An 18785-nucleotide genomic window follows, 5' to 3' on the forward strand; every position below is an offset into this window, starting at 1 on the left:
GTGTGTTAGCAAACAGATATAAAACCTTCCCGCGTGGTAGCTTGGGTTATTTGTTCACGGTCTATATGATCAACTCACCAACATGCGTTGAATATATGAAGCAAGGCCCATGTTTGACGAAGGGGCTGTTGGATGCCAATCGAATGGCCAGCAGCAACTTACCTCTCTCTCTAAGGTAGCTTCAGCTACTTCAGAGGAACTGGATCCCCCCCTCCCCCCCCCCCCCCCCCCCCCCCCCCCCCCCCCCCCCCAAGAACAATGTTATAGCTGAAAACCCCTACTCTCTAGCTTCAATCAGTGCAATTTTGCGTGGACATGATGCTGGCTTGTCAAAAAAATTTCTTAGTACCTGAGATTTATTACGTTTGTAACGTCTTTATCTGGAAACTTTATGCAGGTTGTCTCAATACTGTAAGTTAATTGGCCTGTTGAGCCTCTCTACTCACCAAAATATGTAACTAACTTTTGTCAGTGGTTTTCTGCACACTCCGTCCACAACTAGTTTTACAATTTGTTCACCTGCACTGGAGTTACGAAGAGCTCCTAGACCTTAGCATGTCGCTGATTTTTGCAGCAACACATTTGAAGGTAGAATTTTAAATTTTGGCATCAGCAATCAATGTTTGCATAATTCAAAAAAGAAGAAAATCTAATGTATTAGCAGACATCAGTTCATGTCATGTCAGTGAACATAGCTTGCTGCTTATGATTACAGCCAGTCAGCTATGAGACTCCAAAGCCATCATAAACGAAAAGGAAGACATATCTTTATTCCATCTAAATAACAAATAAATTTGAATCACAATATGACGTATGTACAGAATGGGCAATAAAGTGTATCCTGACATCCTAATATACCACCATCGAACTCTAGTGTACACAACGCACATTTTCGGGGGCACGCAAAGAAGGATCTTGAGAGTTGAGACCAGCAGACACCTGCAAGTTCGCATCATATGCGAACTGCAGAAAGGACATATCTAAGCCTTGGCATCTCCGTTAGGTAGGCCAAGAAGAGATGGCCTGTAAAGGGACTGACGCTGTGCCATCTCAATTCTTTCCCGTGGATCATACATTGATTCATCTCGTATTGCTTGAAGAATGGAATCAGTCGCAAGCTCTCTGCAGACCAAAAAAAAATGAAAAAAAAAGAAATAGTTAGGCGCTTGGCATGACAGTAGAAATGTAACCCACCAAAAATGCATTGGATAGTCCACGAATTTTCCAAGATTCTAACCTTTTGATTAAAATTTTGTAAAGTGTTTTGAGTATTGGGCACAACTCAACAGGAGCAACAGGCTTCTTGGTTTCTGGATGCATCACACATAGACTTCCCTGGCTGAGGAGTTCATAAAATGCATTGACTGCAGAAACACCCTAAAACGCAGAATTGAAATAATGGTCAGCACATAGCTACCCGGTCCATACCAAAAGGGCACCCAGAAATCAAGCAAACTTTATATTATAAAAGATGGCAGGCTGGCAGCACAAACCTGGATAGTCCCTTTGCCTTTGATGCTGTCCCCCATTTCTAGGGTCAATTCTCCCTTAGCTAACTTCTGCCCATACCATGCATTACGGCCTTTCAGCAGTGTGACGTATGTATCAGCTAACAAGGGCCCTGCAAGTTTCTCAGGCTCTCGCGCTAGAAGATGGGTGATGTATATCATTTCAGATGTGCAAAGTGAAAAGTACACTGATTTGCTGGTTGCACTCTCATTGGTAAGTGCTGCCACCATACCTGCATGATAAGATGATGTTCAGCAACATGACTGGATGCATTAGGCTCCAGAATAATTAGGTAAAAGTGGGCAAATAATATGGAGAAATTCTCCCAGGTCTATTGTGTTAATTACTGGATTTAATTTTTCCTAATCCATGACACGAGAGCTGCGTGTGCTGTATTAGCTTCAGCATGATTCTGTACTGTCTGAAAAAAAAAACTAAGCAACATTGCATTTGGCAGAGACTGCAGCATTGCCGCAGCATTCAGTGAATGCAAATAGCATACTTAATTAAACAGGACCAAAATACAAAGATGCCAAAAAAGCAATTTTATTGGTTCCGTGCTAAAAAATGGAATGATCATCAAGTATCTCATGTGAACTGGATGAAGGGAGGACCCAACTGTAAGTTCCATTTTCCAGATCAAAATTTTTCAAGTCAATTTAAAGATAGGACAGCAAATGGAAACTCACCAGCACCAATGGCATATACGTTTTTTAAGCCGCCCATGACTTCATGAGTAATGAGATCACTATTGTCCCATACAATGAAATGGGGCTGCCTCAAAAATTTTGCAAGAGGTTTCCTCCACTTGTCAGCCCCACATATGCGAGCATTTGCATATTCTTTGTTATAAATCTCAGAAGCAATGTTTGGGCCTCCGAGATACAGAATGTTCTCCAAAGGCACTCCAGCTGCAATAAGAATCCATGATCAACAACTGCAGGGTAAACTCAACAGTACAACGAGGGGAAACCTTAAATCAAATGCATGCAACGGCATATGGAATTGAGTTAATGGTCAGGATGTCAATTTCAGTTCAGTAAAATAAATCCAGGAGAAACATCAAATGGGTGGGTAGAAACCAGAACATGCAATGTTCAATAATAATTCAGATAAACCCTGCTAAACTGTATTACACGTTCAGAAGGGAAAGCCCTGCAGAGCAAACATAGCACATGGGCACTCACTTAACTGCGAGATGCACCATTCAGTAAGGGGCTTAACTAGCTCTTGAAATTCCAATACTCAACAACAGGCAAAGAATATAGTACCATATAATCATCAACGTGCAATAAATATGAGGGACCATAGGTACAGATCATGATTATCCAGAAAATTTCGTCAGGAACATTCCAGAGCTGCTGTATCTGATCCAGCTGAGCAGCATTAAAATCTTCAATTTAATTTGTTAGCCCTACTACTACTTCCACAAATGTGATAGCTACGAGATTAACGAAACTAGTAACTCAACCATGAGAACAAAGCAGCACTTGTAGATCACTACGAGAATTGAGTAAAGAACTCACTTGCATTGCTGATCATCTGTGTGGGTGTTATGATCCGGGGCACAGGGTCGAGCGACGCCTCGATCCCCTTGGCCAGCGAGATGATGAGAGGCTGGGTGATCCGCTCCTTCCAGTATCTGCCGATCTCCTCGAACACCTCCCTGGTCTCCGTGGACGGCAGGCCGTTGACGACGATGTCGGCGTCCCAGACGGCCTCCTGCAGGTTGGTGACGACCTTGAGCGGGCAGAGCGGCGTGTCGAGCATGTTGAGGCAGAACCCGTCGCGGAGGATCTCGTCGGCGTGGAGCGTGCGGTCCCCGAGGCGCGCCTCGACGTACTTGAGGTAGGCGCAGCGGCGGATGAGGCGGCGCAGCACGTCCTCGCGGGCGTTGATGACCTCGAAGAGGCGCTCGGCGTCGGCGCGGTCCACGGCGCGGCCCGGCCGGCGCCACACCCGCACCTGCACCCGGTCCCGGTGCCGGCCGTACGCGTCCTGCAGCAGCGCGCAGAAGACGCTCCCCCACGCCCCGGCGCCCACCCCGACGACCCGCAGCGGGTCGCCGTCGGACTTCCCCAGCAGCCGCCGCAGCTCGTCCAGCTTCTCCGCCGCCGCCGCCGCCGACCCGCCGCTCGCGTAGCTCCCCACCATCGCCGCCGAGCTCAACCGGGGTCAGGACAGGCAAGGCAGGCAGGCTCTGGCTCCAGCCGGCCGAGGAAGATGTGGTGGGATTTTGCTGGCGACGAGCACGGGGGGAGGAAATGCGGGTGGGTTTCGCGGGGGGGGGGGGGGGGGGGTTGTGGGGTTGGGTCACCAGAAATTACCAGATCCCAGCGCGAAACTCGCTAGCTGTCGATCGGCAAGCCCGAGGGCTGCGGCCACGCCGGCCCCTCCCTTTTGAACTCCGCTTCTCCCCGGGGGGTTGGTGGCGGCGGCGCCCGCCCGGGTCTCGGCTCAGCTACCGGCACCAACTCCGCAAGCAGGCGAGCGGGCCTGAGAAAATCGAAAAACCGTGCCTTTTTCCCCTCTGGCTCGGTGATGTGGTTTTTTCCCGTTTAAATAAGGCTTCCACGGAGGCAACGCGCACGGTCAGGTGCTCACAGGGAGGGAATCGGATCGGAGGCCGAGTCCGTGCACGAGGAGAAAGAGGGGCGGTGGTGGAGACGCCACACACGGACGCACCAGGCCAGGCGCGTCCGAAACCGAAAGGGACGGGCGCGGGCGCACGGCGTGACCGAATTGATGACCGGCGGCGGCAGACGGCCGTGCACGAGGAGAAATAAGGCTTTGACTGCTCGTTGCGGCCGCTCTAGTTGGCGGAGCTGGTCCGAGTTCGGAGCCGACCAGAAGAGAGAGTCCACTCGAGCACAGCGCACGCAAGATGGCCTTGGCACGCTGCCATCATCATCATCAATTCGGCGGCGTGAGGGTTCGCTTGAGCGGGGGAAGCTTACTCAAAGAAGCGGTCAGCTCGTGCGTCCGTCGCCGCGGTCTAAAGCGATCCCCGTGTTGGGTCCGGGTCCAACGCTCCGTTTCCTTTCCTTTCGCTCTCCTCCTCCTCTCTCGGAATTTCACTGTCAGTCGCAACGGATCCGGTCGCAAACAAATCCTGCTAGATGCGACCCGCGTCCACACCCAACCAACCGCCGTGAACTGTCGATTCAGTCAGTTCGTGGCGTCCCATTCAGGCACTGGTATTTTGATCCTCGTTTTTCAGGCTTCGGTCCTGCCACTCGGCTGCCAGATTCATAGAATCACCGTAGCTGTGGAGTTCAAATATGAGTACGCTGCTTGAGTAGTTGAGTGCGCTGCGAGCGCACCACCTGAGAATTTAAGCAGACGTGGCACAGTGAAAATGCAGAAAAGGGCCACTAGATGGACAGGACAATTGCGTTTGTGCAAGCATAGCCTCTCTTATTCAAATTTTATTTCATCATTAAAATAGGTTACAATTCGATTTACAGGTGAACCAAAAAAAAAAGTAGCGGAACAGCAGACACTCGCATGAGTCTTGGAAAACTCTTAGAACGCCTAAGAATCAAGATTTTTCCCCCCTGTTCCCAATATGTACTCCATTTCAGTCGTCTACCTTGATCCTCTTCCTCCATCGATGCAGAGTCCCATTGCAAATCTTCTGCTTGCCATCAACAAAACCACTTCGAAAGAAATCCCGACCAGGCATCCCTTTCCACTGTGAAAGATTTGGTTGGTGAACATGGGAACAACAGTGTGAAACTGAAATCTATACAGTTTCTGGTTCTTCAGGAATCAACTCATAGCCATGGGGCCTATCATCAGTTTTCCTAGATTCCACAGGAATGCACTTGAGGATCACAGCGACGATCATGCTAACTGAGCCGAGAATTACACTGAGCAACCAGAGCTCCCAACTCAGCGGCACGGTGTTTGCAAAAGTGCCAAGAAACTCCACTATGATCACTTGGAATAAGACAGTAGCTGTTAATATACTGATAAAGATCCAGTTTTTCAATATCCCTCTGAACACGTTGATCTTTTCCATTTCCCTGCTATTTATTTCGTTGAAAACCTGAACGAGTGGCAAATAAAATGCAGTTACAGCCTTAAAAACAACGAAGTAACTACTGTATTTTCATGTATTGTGTCCTTGCATGCAGGAACAATGCACTCATGTATCATATATTGTCAGTTTCAATTGTTGTGAATCTTTCGAGATTATCTGAATAAACTGTCTGATGAAAAGGGGAAAGACAAATGTGCTTTGCTGCCAAGCTGAACCCCCATCGATTGGAGACATACACAGCATGGAACATATGGAAGGAACACTGTCATCATGTTTTCGACAACAAGGCTGTCACAACATGCAGCAGCTTTCGTTCCCGATCAAGCAGGACGTGAGATTTACATATCTAATAGCTGCGCTGCTCTTTGGTGTTTTCATTATCTGTGAACTTTGCTTTAGTTTTTCTTTCACTTCGTATCACCTTCAGCCTGGGAAATTATGTAAATTATACTTTGTTTCTTACTGGATGAATAGGCAGAGCACCTGCCATTACTTGCTCAAAAGAGAGAAAAAAAATCATTGCATATCTCATTGAGTCCATTGATTCTCACAATCAGTGGCAGAGTCACTCAAGTTTCAAGTCATTGATGTTTGCTACTTACTACTGTAAAAGTAAATTTCAAAGCATTACAAATTGAAACTCAAGGTATCAGAAGCTGGCTTGCACTGCTCGTACCTGGCAAAACACGAAAGAGTTGAATATGAGGGTATTGGTGGTTCTATCAGCATACGGGCCTTCAATTTTAAGAAGCCTCTTTCCAGCAAACATGAGAGTACCAAGTACAAGGAGCTGATATAAACCTTGCCCAAGAATATTTCTCCACATGACCCGAGTGATGAAACTATGTCCCCGTCTCACAGGAGGTCTCTTCATCATTTCATCATTAGGTGGCTCTGTGGCCAAGGCCAAGGCGCCTAGCGTATCCATGATCATGTTCACCCATAGCAATTGGACGGCAGTAAGTGGTGCAATACCTACAAGTTAGTTCAAAGTATACAGTATATGAAGTCATTCTAAAAGAGTGCAGCAAGGAGAAAGATAATAAGCAGGGAAACTTTGAATCAATAATGACTATATAAATAATAGTATACTGGTGGTATGTATGCACACCTACGATACACGCTGAGACGAAATTCACTATCAGAGCCACTATATTAACTGTAAGCTGGAACTGCACAAACTTCTGAATGTTCAAGTAAACTGCCCGACCCCATCTAGCAATATTTACAATGGTACTGAAATTGTCATCCATAATTATAACATCAGCGTTCTCTTTTGCAACCTGCATCCAGTCATACACTTGCATAAGTCCACACTTCAGCATTTCTCATAGAATTCAGATGAAACTGAACACTAAATACAATTTCAGCTAAGGGAAGCAAAATTAAGTTAATGTATTTTACTACCTATAATACAGAGGTCAAAATTCACAAAATGTAATGCAATACGAAATTTATTTAGGGATATGTCTGTAAAAAAATAATTGGAATATCTCTAAAGAGATAGCTTTGGATAGGAGCGCTTGGAGACTAGCTATCAATGTGCCTGAACTTTGAACTTATTTCTTTCGGGTTTCATCTCTAGCCTACCCCAACTTGCTTGGGAAAAAAGGCTATGTTGTTGTTGTTGTATATGTCTGTAAAAATAGCATGGGCATTACTAATTCAGGAAATGCAAAACTGAATAAGAGTTCTTAGAATCTGTTCCTGCAACAAACATTACAACTGAATATATGAAGGGTCATCAGCTGATGGCATAGAAGAACAACAAAAATGCAGTGAAAACCTAAGACGTACCTCAGTGCCGGCAATGCCCATGGCCAGACCAATGTCTGACTCACGCAATGCAGGGGCGTCATTTGTTCCATCACCAGTAACAGCTACCACCTCTTGATACATACTTTCTAAGCTTGTTACCAATTTATATTTGTCCATTGGCAAGGACCGGGCCATTACCTAAACTCATGAAATATATGTGAGTAATGTTTCAAAATTGAATTAACAAAGCAATGAATAAAAGGGTGAAGAATTGAAGGAAACTAAACCTCAATTTTAGGCAGGAGCTCCTTCAGCTCATCTGTGCTCTTATCGTGAAGCTCTCGTCCTTCTATCGCTATTCCATCCTCTGTTAGTATTCCACATTCCTTGGCAATAGCTTTAGCAGTGTTGATGTTGTCTCCAGTCACCATTCTAACTTTAATACCAGCAGCCATGCAGGTCATTACTGCATCCCTGACACCAGGACGGACTGGATCCTTTATACCAAAAAGTGCTATTAGAGTGTAGCCATCCTCTGGTATAGTTTGATCGTCAGAAATTTCATTTACATCCTTAAACGCGATGCAAAGTGTTCTCAATGCCTCAGAAGCAAATGAATTGATTATATTTAAAATATTTTGCTTCTGCATTTCTGAAAGTGGTGTTATATTTCCTTCACTATTGAGGACAGTACCACACTGCTCTAAAATAATTTCCGATGCGCCTTTACAGAAGGACCGGAGGCCACCGTTAGGTAACTGTATTAGAACAGACATCTTTTTCTTGACTGAATTGAAAGGTTCTACTCTTAATCTTGTCAACTTGTTATACTTATCATATAGATCTCCTTGCAAGCTCAAACCAAACTCCAACAATGCTGCTTCAGTTGGTGTGCCCAAGATATTTCTTTTGCCATCATCTCCCTTCACAACCTCAGAACCAGTGTTCACAAATATTCCTTGTATAAGTATCTCCATAACACTTTCTGAAATTGCAGCCTTTAGCTTATTGATATTTGTATCGCAACTGACAGACTTAGATACATCACTGATCCAAACTTTATCAACAATCATGTGGTTGGTCGTCAGAGTTCCTGTCTTATCGGTGCAAATACAACTTGCTGAACCCATGGTTTCACATGCTGCAAGATGCCTCACTAGTGCTTTGTCACTCATCAGCTTTTTCATGGCAAACGCTAGACTAAGAGTCACAGCCAGTGGTAGACCCTCAGGAACTGCAACAACAACGATTGTCACTGCAATAGCAAAGTAGTTAACTATTGTCAGTGCATCATTTGCCGACCAATTCAATAATCCAACATGCATTACCTTGTCAACCAGGAACCTAACTAGAAGTACTAGAAATGTGAGAATGGCGAACACCAACCCGATTTGTCCTATGATTGTGGCCACACCATTAAGCTTAACTTGCAAAGGAGTTTCATCCACTCCATCATCATTGAGAGTATCCATGATTTTGCCCCATTCAGTACGCATACCAACGGCAGTAACAAGCATCTTGGCTGTTCCATCTAGCACTTTACTACCAGCATGAAGAAACGGCTTTTCTTCAGAAACATGAACTGGTTCACTCTCACCTGACAAGCTAGATTCATCTATCATTAAGCTGTATCCAGAGACAAACAAGCCATCTGCAGGGACAACATCACCTATTGAAAGATGCAAGATGTCACCGACAACCAAATCATGAACCAACACCTTCTTGGTTTTGCTATCTCTGGTGACACGGACATATATCTTCTGTTTCTCACGGTCCAGCTCCATGAACTTCCGTGACTGCTTGTAGTCACTGGATGCTGTAACCAATACGACCAACAAAATGCTGAATATTATGCCAAGGCCGTCATAGATACCCTTCGGCCACCCCTTGGTAGCAAGGCCAACCACTAGAGAAACGACAGCGCAAACCATTAGAATAATCAGCGTCAGGTCATGCAATGCATCCCAGACAAACATCCAGAAGCTTCTAGGAGGCTTCTCAGCATGCTTGTTAGTGCCATACAGTTTCTGCCTGGTTTCTATTTCAGTTTCGCTGATACCATCCTCCAATGAGGTTTTGATTTTTCGAGATATTCCGTTAATCCCACCATGCGTCTTGAAGATTGTAGGATCCTCATGCATGCCGGTAATTGCTGACAGTTCATCTGGACTGATACAAAAGCCCTCTTTGATAAGATCGTTGGATAGGGGGTATCGTCTTACACCTGCACAGTTCAGTGATCAAGGTGAAATGCTACAGGGGTAGTAATGCCAAGAACAGAAAACCAGAGTTAGATGATGAGGCCACACCATTGATAAATTGAAGCGCTGCCTTGTGCACATTAATTACAACCTGAACTTTTCCCTGGGTAAAAAAAAGCAAACATCTCAGAGACAAAGAAATAATTAATTTGTGTTCTGCTACCAAACAGAGAATTTCAGCACAGTTTTTTGCGACCCAATTTCAGTTATTCAGTGTCTCCCGCAATCCTGCACTATTGATCATCATTGTATACTATATATGCACCAGTCCTATACCTTGTAACCAACATATGGAAAATAATTGATTATTGGAGCATGAAGCAAGGGCACGTTCAGACGATGTTCAGTTCTATTTCTATGATAATATATACTCCATTCCTCCAATGAGTGCCCTCGTGGCATAAGAAAGATCCAAGTGGTGCGCTCGTGACTCCTGGCCCTCACCCCCATGTGATGCAATACCACTTGAACTCTAATTTTTATGATACAGATCGAGGCAACGCGTTGTGATTATTTCGGTGCATGAACCGTTTTTTCCCCCCTCTAGAATTGGTCGTCTCAAGCCGGCTGGTCGCATGTGAAAGCTTTCTACCAGAACATGCCGAAAAGAAGATTTCTTATTCCTATTTTTGCCGTGCAAGTGCAAGGAACGCCTTCTGAATCTACTCTCCCGTCTCACGACTTTGCCACAGTTCAGACGAGAGGAGACAGAGACATCCGATGTTCGACATGGTGGCCTAATGGGAACCTTGCTCGGATTGAGACTTGAGCCATGTGGACGTCATCCCGTCACGGCCGTCGAATCGATAGGAGAGGCACAAAGCAGTGGCCAGCGGAGGCACAGAGCAAGGCTGATCCGGGGAGGAAGTTTCCTGGCAATTTCCCAAGCCCGACCCCCCCCCCCCCCCCCCCCCCCCAACACACACAGTTTTGAACGGCGCAATTCAACGAAAGCGACGCAAGAAGGGTTCTACGGCATGTACGGCTCGCGCCGGTGCCGGACATTGCGGGGGTGTTTAGTTGATGAAAATTTTTGGTACAAAAGTCACATTAAATGTTTGACTAGATGTCGGAAGAGATTTTTCGAACACTAATTAAAAAACTAATTTCAGAACTCGCTTGAAAACTGCGATATGAATCTTTTGAGGTCTTTGACCGCATCATTAGTACATGTGGATTACTGTAGCACTTATGACTAATCATACTTTCATTAGATTCAAAAGATTCGTCTCGTCGTATACATTTAAATTGTACAATTAATTTTATTTTTTAACTATATTTAATACTAAACGGGCGTGTGTCTAAAGGTGAGCCAAAAAATTTTGGCTGAAAATTTTGGTAACTAAACGGGCTCTGCCTGTGCGTACCAGGATCTTCCGGCGCTGGGAGTCGTCGACGGCGTGGAGGCCGGAGAACATGCGGAAGCGGCGGCGGCGGTTGCGGACGACGAGGCCGACGGCGCGGCGCCAACGGAGGCGGGCCTCGCCGGGCGGGTTCTTGGCGGGGATGTCGAAGTGCTCGTTGAGGTAGCTGTCGATGCTCCAGCTCCTGCCGGAGGACTCCATGCTGAATCGCCGATCTCTCTTGCTCGCTCGCCCTCCCGCGCGCTTCGACTCCCGCTCGCTGCGCGTGTTCTGCTTCAGCGTTTCGTTTTCGTCAAGCAGGGGCGCAGGGAATAAATATGCATAAAGGGCGGAAATTGCAAGAACACCCCTAAGAAGTTCTAAAATATGGATGCACCTGATAAATAAATGTCAAATTTCTGAATTTTCTCCCAAGCATTAGAATCTTTCGCCAGAAGAGTCTAAAAATGTGGTCAACGAGTTTCCAAATATGGCTTATTGTCCACCCTCCCTTTTCTTGAAAATTTGACTTTTATCTTACAAGCATTAGATATCATAAAAAAAATGTTATAGTGCAAGTAGAACATTTTATAGTAAAAAGAAGTACCATAGAAATAAATAACTACGTCGATGTAAGTTGATACATCAGGGATCTTTGTTGTCACTTTACAGTTGTCCAAGTAAAATGTTGTACAGGTTACCACAGAGTAAGTTCTTCAGAGAACGTGCTGTAGAAGTTTGCACTTGACACAGACAGCAAGACGATGAGAGGAATGAAAATGGATTTACCAATTTATATGTTTTGTGTCAATAATACCTTCAGATATTCACCCGTTGTTTAATTTGATAGTTCAAATATGATCGACGCAAGAAATCGGCAACAAAAGGTTCACAAGGCTCCTTTACCTCAAAACAGACACAAAGTACTATAGATCACTCTTCAGATGGATTATTTGGCAAAGAAAAGACTGTCTACCAGATGTGACAGACAGTAAAAATGTAAGACCAGGTTGGCGTGATACAAGGGATGATGCTGATGCCAATTACTTTCCAGACTTTTTCCTGGTGTGAATAGTTCATAGTACATGGCTTCCTCAATGCAATTGTTTTTTTTTGAAATAAACAATGCAATTGCTATTTCCTTTAACTTCAGCACGTCCAGTGGTGCCAATAAAGTCAATAACGGTACCAGAAGGAGAATCCACATTCGGATGATCGGCTCCTTGTAGATCTGATTGAGATAGATCTAGCTGGGTCACTCGGCAGCACGCACCAGGCTGCTATCTGCACCTAGTCCACCGAGATTAGTCTTTGATTTAACTTAACCAAACGAGGGAGGGTCCCATCACTTTCTTGGACCATTGGACGATTCTGCCCCAAGCAAGTAGCATCTGCACATGGAGTTCTTCCTAGTCCTTACCACACCAATTATAAACAGCAAAACCATAGAAATAAAATCATGGTGTTGTTGGTTCGATACTTATTACCCCGGAGATAGCCTTCATATGTATTATGTAGTGAGATCTCCATGGCTCCCTATTGCTAGTGTGCATCATGTCCATCTAGTGGGAGCTCCACCATGTGTTGCTTGCCACTAACAAAAACCGTGCATCAACGTAAAGCAGGAACAGAATGTATATTATTTGGTTGATCAAGAGCCTACAACCAAGGAGTAGGAATGTAGGATAGAAATTTTTGATAAAAGTGAAAGGGCTTCATCGAACACACCGCAAACACTATAAAAGCTTCAAGTTTTTGCTTGCCTGTAAGATTTTCTGAAGAAAGTTCACAATTGTGTGTGAGGAAAAAGTTGGAGGTAAAGACACATTTATGTCATCAGGTAACCATCTGCTGTACATGTGCTGCTTAATCTCTCCCGCACCTAGGGGTGGTAAAGGGCCAAAAATTTTGAACTAGAAAATCTAAGGGGCAGGCCCTAAAAGGACTGGGCTCTAATCTTATATAATTTTGAACTAAAATATTTAAGGGCCTTATTGGGCTGTGAAGAGGCCACTAGGGCCATAGCTCATTACCACCCCTACCTGCACCTGGACTCAAATATAGGCATGTCTCAGTTTAAGGATGTGGAGATCAATCCCTATTTCATGATTAGCATATAAATTAGTGTATTATAGAGCTGTATTATTTTAGTTCATTCAATACATAACAGCATATGCTCAGTGCAAAGTGTACAACCACAAACATATGCAATTTAAGACACTACACTAAACACAAGCGTAGTCAGGAGTTATAGTTGAACTAAAAATATATTGATTGAAGACTATGCAACAGCCAAAAATAATCAGTTCCTATTTGATAACCAATGGTAGCACAATGTTCAACAAAAAAAATTAAAGTCAAAGAAGGATTCACTTAAGAAGGGGCACATGTTTTGGCAGATGACTCGCATGGGCAGAGCCATCAGTGTACCACAGCCACTGATGGTCGGTCGCTATAACGACTTATAGCGACCATAATGTAGTCGCTATATTGTGGCTGTGGTATAGTGCATGTGGCTCTTCTAACTTTCTATAGCCAAATAACATGTAATGTGGGTCTGATGCTACTGCATTTCTAATCTAATAAACGCAATAAGAACTTTGACATTAAGAAACTTCAAATGCTTTTAACATAATCATATTGTGCCAGAAATAACCTGACAACACCCTGGCAATGATACTAATCCAGCAAATTTGCTCATATCTGTATTCATTTAGCTTTCAGGTAAAAAAAAATGTATCATTGCACTGGCACTTAAGCTGCCATTAACCCCTGGCGGACTGTCAGAAAACAAGTTTTCAGGTAAGACTGTCAATCATTAACATTCTTCTGTATATGCACAATCAGTTAATGCTATTTCTCCACCTTATACAGTCAAAAAAACTACTGGTCCACAAGTAGAGGTCAAAACATGCCAAGTAAAAGTCAGGAAAGGTTGTAGAAAATGTTGGGTGATATCTTTTCAATGTATACTTGAAAAACTAGCTAAATACCGGAAATGTATCTCAAGATGTGTTCGTTAAACAAACCTAAAATTAACTCATTCCGCAAGTAACAGAAATCTTGATGTGAGGCACGAAACCATTGTTGACTTGTGGTGAAAATGTAATGGAAGAGAGCAAGTATTTTTGTTGAATTCCAGCTCTCCGGCGTGACCCTGAATCCTGGATAGCGATCAGCAACAGACAGTCAAAATAGAGTTCAAATTCCACATAAATGTACAACAGAAATCTGATGGAATCATGTTGTCTCGGCGTGTTACCTAATATGATTAATTAACCATAAATAGAACCTTAGCTTAGCCTAATCATGATCACTAATTAATCTTAATGCGGAATTAATTACTTAATGACTAACCAGATCTGATAGCCATCACGGATGCCTCTGTTGTTGAAGATCTAGATGTAAATGACGAGCAACAACTCCCGTCTATGCCGCAGAGGTAGTAGAACGGGGTGGATGTCGATACAGATCGAGGGACACCGCGCTTCCAAGCCTTCCAACACCTTAGAGATCGGTTAGGTTAGGGATACACAAACCTTGATGGCAAATCTCGTGACTAATCATGCTTAGAGAAAACCAGGGGTCTTCCCTTGGTTATATAGTGCTGTAGGCTTGGGGCCGGGCCCTTAAATGGGCTGAGTTTGCCTCCCGATCAAAGGAAACTAACAGGGATTAATATTGGATTAGGATTGGGCCTTTCGGCCCAATTAGATCTTGACCGAGGTCAACAATTCCAACATTCTCCCCCTTGACCGAAGGTCAACAACTTATTATTTATAATGTTCAAAACATTGATCACGTGAACGTGGATACACATGAATCAATAATCTCCCACTTAATCGAACAATCTTAATCTTAAGCTTAAACTTTTGTTTGCCTTATGTTCACACTCAATACCATAGCAAAAAACCCAGCAAATGAGTCATCGGCAAACATTACAGAAATACTGGGACACCATTAACCAAAGTCCACTACAGTACCTCGATAGAACACTTACTTAACTTATTTTGGAAATTTAATTATTCGGCCTCATCCAGAATCACATTTCAGGTTTATCATCAAATCCATACTGATTTTCGCGAAAATAGGATAAGAGATAAAACCCTCAAATAGTCATGTTGCTAGCAATTTTACTTAATGCATTAAAATGACTTGATCCTGGGACCCTTCATTCACAACATAATAGTTTAAATATCAATGGGGTTGACACCATCAACCAAAAGTTGTTACTTTAAGGGAATACTGTTATTAAACAGCGACATTGATTCAAAACCAATGTTAATATATTAATATTACCGGAATATATTGCACATGCCTGCCTAAAATATGCTATACAAAATTAGCCTTAATTATGCCAATCTTGTTTTAGAGCTTTATGCAGAATTGCTCATATATGTAAGAGTGAAAGACATAAAACTAATTGTGCACATTTATATCCACACACTCTTACAAAATATTATCTGAATAGTACCTTAATTAAATAAGCATGTTATTATGGTATTTCTATCTTTTAACACCTTTTCCAGTGGACCTCCCCTGGACTGAAAATAATAAAGTTTTGTCAAGCATTCCGGCTTGTCATGCTAAGTCAATTATTTATATGACTTACATAGAGCTTCAAAATTGAAACCTTAAGAACGTCTTCCTATTTATCTTATTCTTAACTTTATTCTTATAGCGAAGTTTGCTATATCATGCAAACAAAATAGACATGGTTGTGTATGCATTCACATGTTGTCACTTTAGAGTCTTTCTTAATCATACACCCTTTAGTGACAAATCCCAACACTCACTATGGTCTCATCTTAGTATTATGCTCCCCAAAAAACTAGGGACGCATTCTTACTTTAGTCAGCTTATGGAGAAAATATTCACCTTAGAGTATCAAGATAATTATTAATCCACCTTTACTTTATAAAATGAATCATAGTTACCCATGAACTTAGCATCTTAGTTTCCTTTGGAATCACGTTTCAAAACTTGTAGACCCATTACAGTATATTGCCTTGATTCCATCAGAAAATTGCCATGATATGAATTGTTCAAAATTCACATCCATTAATCTTAAAATAACTGAGGCTATTACTTTTGTGCCCAAAACTTAAATTATCATTTAAATATTACGTATCTCCGTCATGGTTAAACAACTAATGTAAATCCTCAACAGAGTTTGGATGAAAATTGGAGAAATACTTATGGCACGACATATATATATCAAATCATATATATAGATAGATAGATAGATAGACATCTCATCTCAAGTCATTGATATAGAGAAAACTTATCCTATATCTCATTAAGATTTTCTTCTCTATTTCCTTTCTTCTTTGTGAGCTTCCATTGAATTCTGAATAATCAGAATATTAGAAGTGTCGGCCCTTAAACTTATCTGAAATAATTCACAATGGTAGCTCTTTTACTATTTATCTTGGCACGACAAGAAACTATACCACTGATCAGCTTTCTTTGCTAACCTAGCCCACCCCAGCGGTGGCTAGTTAATGAACTAGAGTAGCAAAGCTATGATTAAATGTTCACAAAACAGCGGTGGCCAAAATCATGAACACAACCATACTTCAATCATCTCTGATCCAAATTGAACTAATCCACAACAGCGGTGGCCAGAAAATGGATAGAACAACAGGACCTGTGAAAATTATCATGTACCCAGCGGTGTCCAGAATAAAGAATAAAATCACACTTATTTGAGACAATTGGCTTTCCCATCACAATGGTCTTTGAATAATCATGTCTTAACATGATAAAGTTGCTCTTAAACTAACTTAGTAATCATATACAATGAAATGCAAATAAGCGCATGATAATAACCCTACGTTGGTCTGATTATAATCACGCAATAAGTAACAACTTGCATCACCGATGGGGAAAACAAGCGAAACTTAGCTGAAACTCATAATTAAAACAACGGTGGTCAGATTTAATTACAAGTTTACTCTAAATAAATTTTCCCATTGGTTTCATTTATTTAGAGGCATCTCATAGTATATTGGTGTATAAGCACCGGCTAGTATTTTATACTTAAAACTTTATACTTAATTTTGCTCATTAGCTTATGAATAATGAAATATTACGAAGAGATTTATAATAAATGTATCTTACAAGAGCAATTATTTACTAACTTTATTAATTGGAGCATCATATGAATTGATGAGACATTCCACTCTCCCCTTCGAATTTGTGGTCCAAACGTGAGTGTGTCACATATTCGACAAGGTCTCATCACTTAACTTATCTCATCTAATTCTCACGTGTTAAAATATTTATGATAAAATTATGAAAAATTTCTCTTGTAGAGAAAAAATAATAATAACTTAAAACTCGATGATATAAAAGACAATCACTTAACTTAGAGAAAAATACTCATTAATGCAGAAACAAAAGTTTCATCAATAAGTACATTGATATCATCAAACTTAATGTTGAATCTGCTAACTAATTCTAAATGAAGCTCTCTACTATATGAACTTCAACTTATTTCTATCAACTAATTCTACGAAAAACTCCTCCGATCTCATAGATCTCTTATAGATTGATTAATATAATGATCCACACATGAGTCGGAGAGATTAATTCCAAGAACCTTAATCTCATAAGCTATGTCCAACATATGATGTATGTGCTTTGCCAATCCACCATGTCCATTATAACGTGAAGTGGTTAATGTATTGATGAGGTAACTTATGCAAACTTGCCTATGACTCATCTCAATTAAATAGAGGAAACCACAAGCAGTCTTGTCCTCATCATCATAGAAAAAAACTCCTCTTATGCCATCAGAGATTGAATGCTTAATGATTCTTTTGGCAAGCTTATTATCCTTCTCCCATTGCTCTAATTTGAAGTGATACTCATACATCTTCTCATCATAGTCCTCAATGCCAGAAGTAGGAGGAAATAGCTTGACTGTATAGAGCACATAATCAAGCTTCAGAAACTCGAGAATGCTTTCTATCATCTTCTTCCATAAAGGAAAATCAATGCCATTAAATTGCTTAATAGCCTTCATGTAGCTTGCATCTGAGATGATAAAGCCAAATAATAATATTTAGTCAATATCATAATCTTATGACTTAGAATCAGCACGAGTGGAAAAAATTCCAAATGTCTTAATGTGCTGATAGTGCAAGTACTTATGGGAACAATAATGCAAGTGATGCATTATTTAATCTTAAAGCATAAAAAATAATTTATGCATTTCTTATTAATCTAAGACATAGCTTACTGTGATGGAAAATCACTTAAGCTTGAAACTAGAATTTTAAACTCAAACTTGAATAGTGAAAATAACACATAAAAGATCAAATTTCACTGTAAATATAAGCCTCATCAAACCTTAACTTTGTCTTATATAACCAGTGCATAAAACATTATTAAACTTAATTGCACTGAAATTTAAATCTTATTGCACTAAAAAAATAAGACTCATTAATCTTTAAATTATTTTCTCATTTAACAAGCACATCAAACTTTATAAAATTAATTGTGCTTGAAATAACAAGACTCATTAATAGCCCAAAATAAACTCATTATCAATTATGATTTCCCATAATTATTCTCAAATTAAACTTATAGCATCAAAAATTATGGAAAATATCACTATTCATAATTGAGAAAAATCTATCATAGATAAAATTATGCAATAAACTTATTTGCGAAATTATAAACAATAGACATCTCAAATATGAAATAAAAACTTATGGGCATTAAATAAACATAATGGTGATAATCATAAGGGCAACAGGAAATTAAATTAAAAACTTTAAACATTAACATCATGATATTTAAGCTTAAATCATTAACAGTAAAGGAATAAGGCTTTAACATCAAAACTGGGCTAAAAGCTCA

At 41.5% G+C, this 18785-nt stretch overlaps 2 protein-coding genes across 2 annotated transcripts; both read right to left on the reverse strand.

Annotated features, from left to right (window-relative positions):
• Nucleotides 1–745: 745 nt before the first annotated feature.
• On the reverse strand, nt 746–4041 carry LOC120698260 (probable glycerol-3-phosphate dehydrogenase [NAD(+)] 3, cytosolic). The gene is made up of 5 exons (XM_039981794.1): nt 3036–4041; nt 2199–2420; nt 1494–1741; nt 1238–1377; nt 746–1122 (listed from the first exon to the last, which is right to left on the reverse strand). Exons 1-5 carry the CDS (start codon nt 3661–3663, stop codon nt 981–983), a joined length of 1380 nt encoding a protein of 459 aa, XP_039837728.1. The 5' UTR covers nt 3664–4041; the 3' UTR covers nt 746–980.
• An 864-nt stretch (nt 4042–4905) lies between these two features.
• LOC120698259 (probable calcium-transporting ATPase 6, plasma membrane-type) lies at nt 4906–11225 on the reverse strand. Its single transcript, XM_039981793.1, has 7 exons — nt 10941–11225; nt 9622–9676; nt 7600–9536; nt 7352–7510; nt 6666–6837; nt 6231–6529; nt 4906–5560 (listed from the first exon to the last, which is right to left on the reverse strand). Exons 1-7 carry the CDS (start codon nt 11136–11138, stop codon nt 5255–5257), a joined length of 3126 nt encoding a protein of 1041 aa, XP_039837727.1. The 5' UTR covers nt 11139–11225; the 3' UTR covers nt 4906–5254.
• Between the last annotated feature and the right edge of the window lie 7560 nt (nt 11226–18785).

The sequence above is a fragment of the Panicum virgatum genome, chromosome 3K (assembly GCF_016808335.1).
Source record: "Panicum virgatum strain AP13 chromosome 3K, P.virgatum_v5, whole genome shotgun sequence".
NCBI lineage: Eukaryota > Viridiplantae > Streptophyta > Magnoliopsida > Poales > Poaceae > Panicum > Panicum virgatum.

Bases quoted from the DNA above. Each gene is read 5' to 3' on its own strand.
- LOC120698260 (XM_039981794.1), bottom strand. From the start codon at position 3,663: ATGGTGGGGAGCTACGCGAGCGGCGGGTCGGCGGCGGCGGCGGCGGAG. The intron at 1,742-2,198 runs GTGAGTTTCCAT...CTTATCATGCAG, and splicing joins CGTATATGCCATTGGTGCTG to GTATGGTGGCAGCACTTACC. The intron at 1,123-1,237 runs GTTAGAATCTTG...TTTGGTCTGCAG, and splicing joins TACAAAATTTTAATCAAAAG to AGAGCTTGCGACTGATTCCA.
- LOC120698259 (XM_039981793.1), bottom strand. From the start codon at position 11,138: ATGGAGTCCTCCGGCAGGAGCTGGAGCATCGACAGCTACCTCAACGAG. The intron at 9,537-9,621 runs GTGTGGCCTCAT...TGAACTGTGCAG, and splicing joins AGCGCTTCAATTTATCAATG to GTGTAAGACGATACCCCCTA. The intron at 5,561-6,230 runs GTACGAGCAGTG...CCACTCGTTCAG, and splicing joins ACTCTTTCGTGTTTTGCCAG to GTTTTCAACGAAATAAATAG.